Here is a 1786-nt window from a genome sequence, read left to right as displayed (position 1 = left end):
AGATCCTATAACGATCATGCATTTATAAAGGTGTAACGATACAATTGTCCAATCATAACAATCAAAATGCATGTCTCAGGACCAATCACGCGTCGTACCGTGGCAGGGTGGCAGTTGTACTTGGCTGCGAGTGTTTGACTGAGGCCATTGGGAAGCCTGACCAAGTAGCTGCTGTTGCTGTGCAGCAGCACTTCACGGAGTACAGCTGTACGGCCTCGCGCTTGCTGTTCGTCAGGTTGCGCTTTTTGACGGTCATTCCTGAATGTTTGTCATTCTGAGTGTTTGTTTTATATAAAGTATTCTATTGATGTATTGAAATGATCACAGCGACTTCATTTCGTTGAATTTCCCGCTCGAAGTTGGATCAAATCGGGCGTTTTGGCACTGGCTTTCGAATGGTCCAATCAGAGCGACTAATTTTGAACCCAAGAGAGCGATTTCGATTGTTAAGAATGTCTTGAGAATATAATGAGAAGTCATGTCAACCCTCCTCTAAGTCGCGCACTTATAGTGACACGGAGGGAGTATAAATTTTGTGAAATGAAGACGAAATAGCCGCCAGAAAATTTTGTGACAAGTTGGTAGTTTATAGATGACGTGCACCATACCTCGAAATATACTTTTTGGCGCAAAATAAATATATTCTATTGGAGAATTAATAATAGAGCAGTGTTGTAGAGCACTCCTTTATCGTCGCTACACTACTCTCTTCTCGCAGACTATTAAAGCAACCAATTCGCTAAGCTCGCGAGGCTCGTCATGATGAGAGCTGGATGCGGCTCACATTGGTAGAGAATCTACGCGCATATTCCATTATCAATCACGACCATTTCTACAGACTGTACAATACAACGTGAACCATCTCGTGGCGAGTACAAATGCGTTTGACACAGAAGCACGGTTCTTAATCCCCAAAAGCTGCGGTGTCTGCGTTTGATAAACTCGAGTAAACCCAATACCACTCTCCACCTGCCGATAATCAGGATTCTTTACAATCGCCAACAACCTCCCAACTGAAACCAACTAGACTGGGCGTCGTATACACTCGCCTTGGCGTCGTATTTCGCAGTCAAGCTATTCGTTGATGTAATCCGCTTACGGACCCACATTCGTCGACAAAAGCCGCTTACGGAGCCACCTCAATGCCGTGACATGATATGGTACTCCATACCACCCAAATTCATCTACACAGAGAGAACATTAGGACGATACAACGCAATGGGCGCTGCAACTTACGCATACGACGGTGAGCAACTTTCAACGTCACATTCCGCACCAAGACGTGGATGTCGTCGTCGCCAACATCTTCAGTGTCCAGGAACCCAAATGCAGGGTCGTTCACAGATGAGAGACGTATAGCTCCGTGGAGTATTATCGTGGCTCGGACACTAAACGGAATGCTCAATCGCATGAGCTGCTGGGCTTCAGGGCTCCCTGTCTTGAGCCACTTGCCGTTTCGCTTCATCAGGTATACCTTTATGCAGTACGCGGGAAGTGGATAGTTTATCTGGCGCGCGAGCATTATAATGATGTCAGCCACGGTCTTACTTTCCCCGACGTCAATGCGACAGATTTTCCCTTCGACAAGACACACCACCGTCTTCATTGCTCCTTGGCCGCTTCGAAAGTGAGGAAATCTTGACAGCCCAATCTACTTCGTTTTCTTGCGACGATTGTAGTCAAAGGGAATGCATTGCCAACTGAATGAGCTTAAACTGCATATTCTGTTCCATCGCTGTCTTATAGTGTCACCAGTCTTAAGAGTGTCACCAGTCGTGGTCTGCGT

At 46.2% G+C, this 1786-nt stretch overlaps 1 protein-coding gene across 1 annotated transcript; it reads right to left on the bottom strand.

Annotated features, from left to right (window-relative positions):
• Positions 1–1095: 1095 nt before the first annotated feature.
• H257_19153 (hypothetical protein) lies at positions 1096–1606 on the bottom strand (the record flags this gene model as incomplete). The annotated part of the gene is made up of 2 exons (XM_009848301.1): positions 1096–1184; positions 1237–1606. The coding sequence occupies 2 exons, from the start codon at positions 1604–1606 to the stop codon at positions 1096–1098; spliced, it is 459 nt and encodes a 152-aa protein (XP_009846603.1).
• Positions 1607–1786: the final 180 nt, after the last annotated feature.

The sequence above is a fragment of the Aphanomyces astaci genome, assembly GCF_000520075.1.
Source record: "Aphanomyces astaci strain APO3 unplaced genomic scaffold supercont1.378, whole genome shotgun sequence".
Lineage (NCBI taxonomy): Eukaryota > Oomycota > Saprolegniomycetes > Saprolegniales > Verrucalvaceae > Aphanomyces > Aphanomyces astaci.
This window is presented reverse-complemented; position numbering and strand designations above follow the sequence as displayed.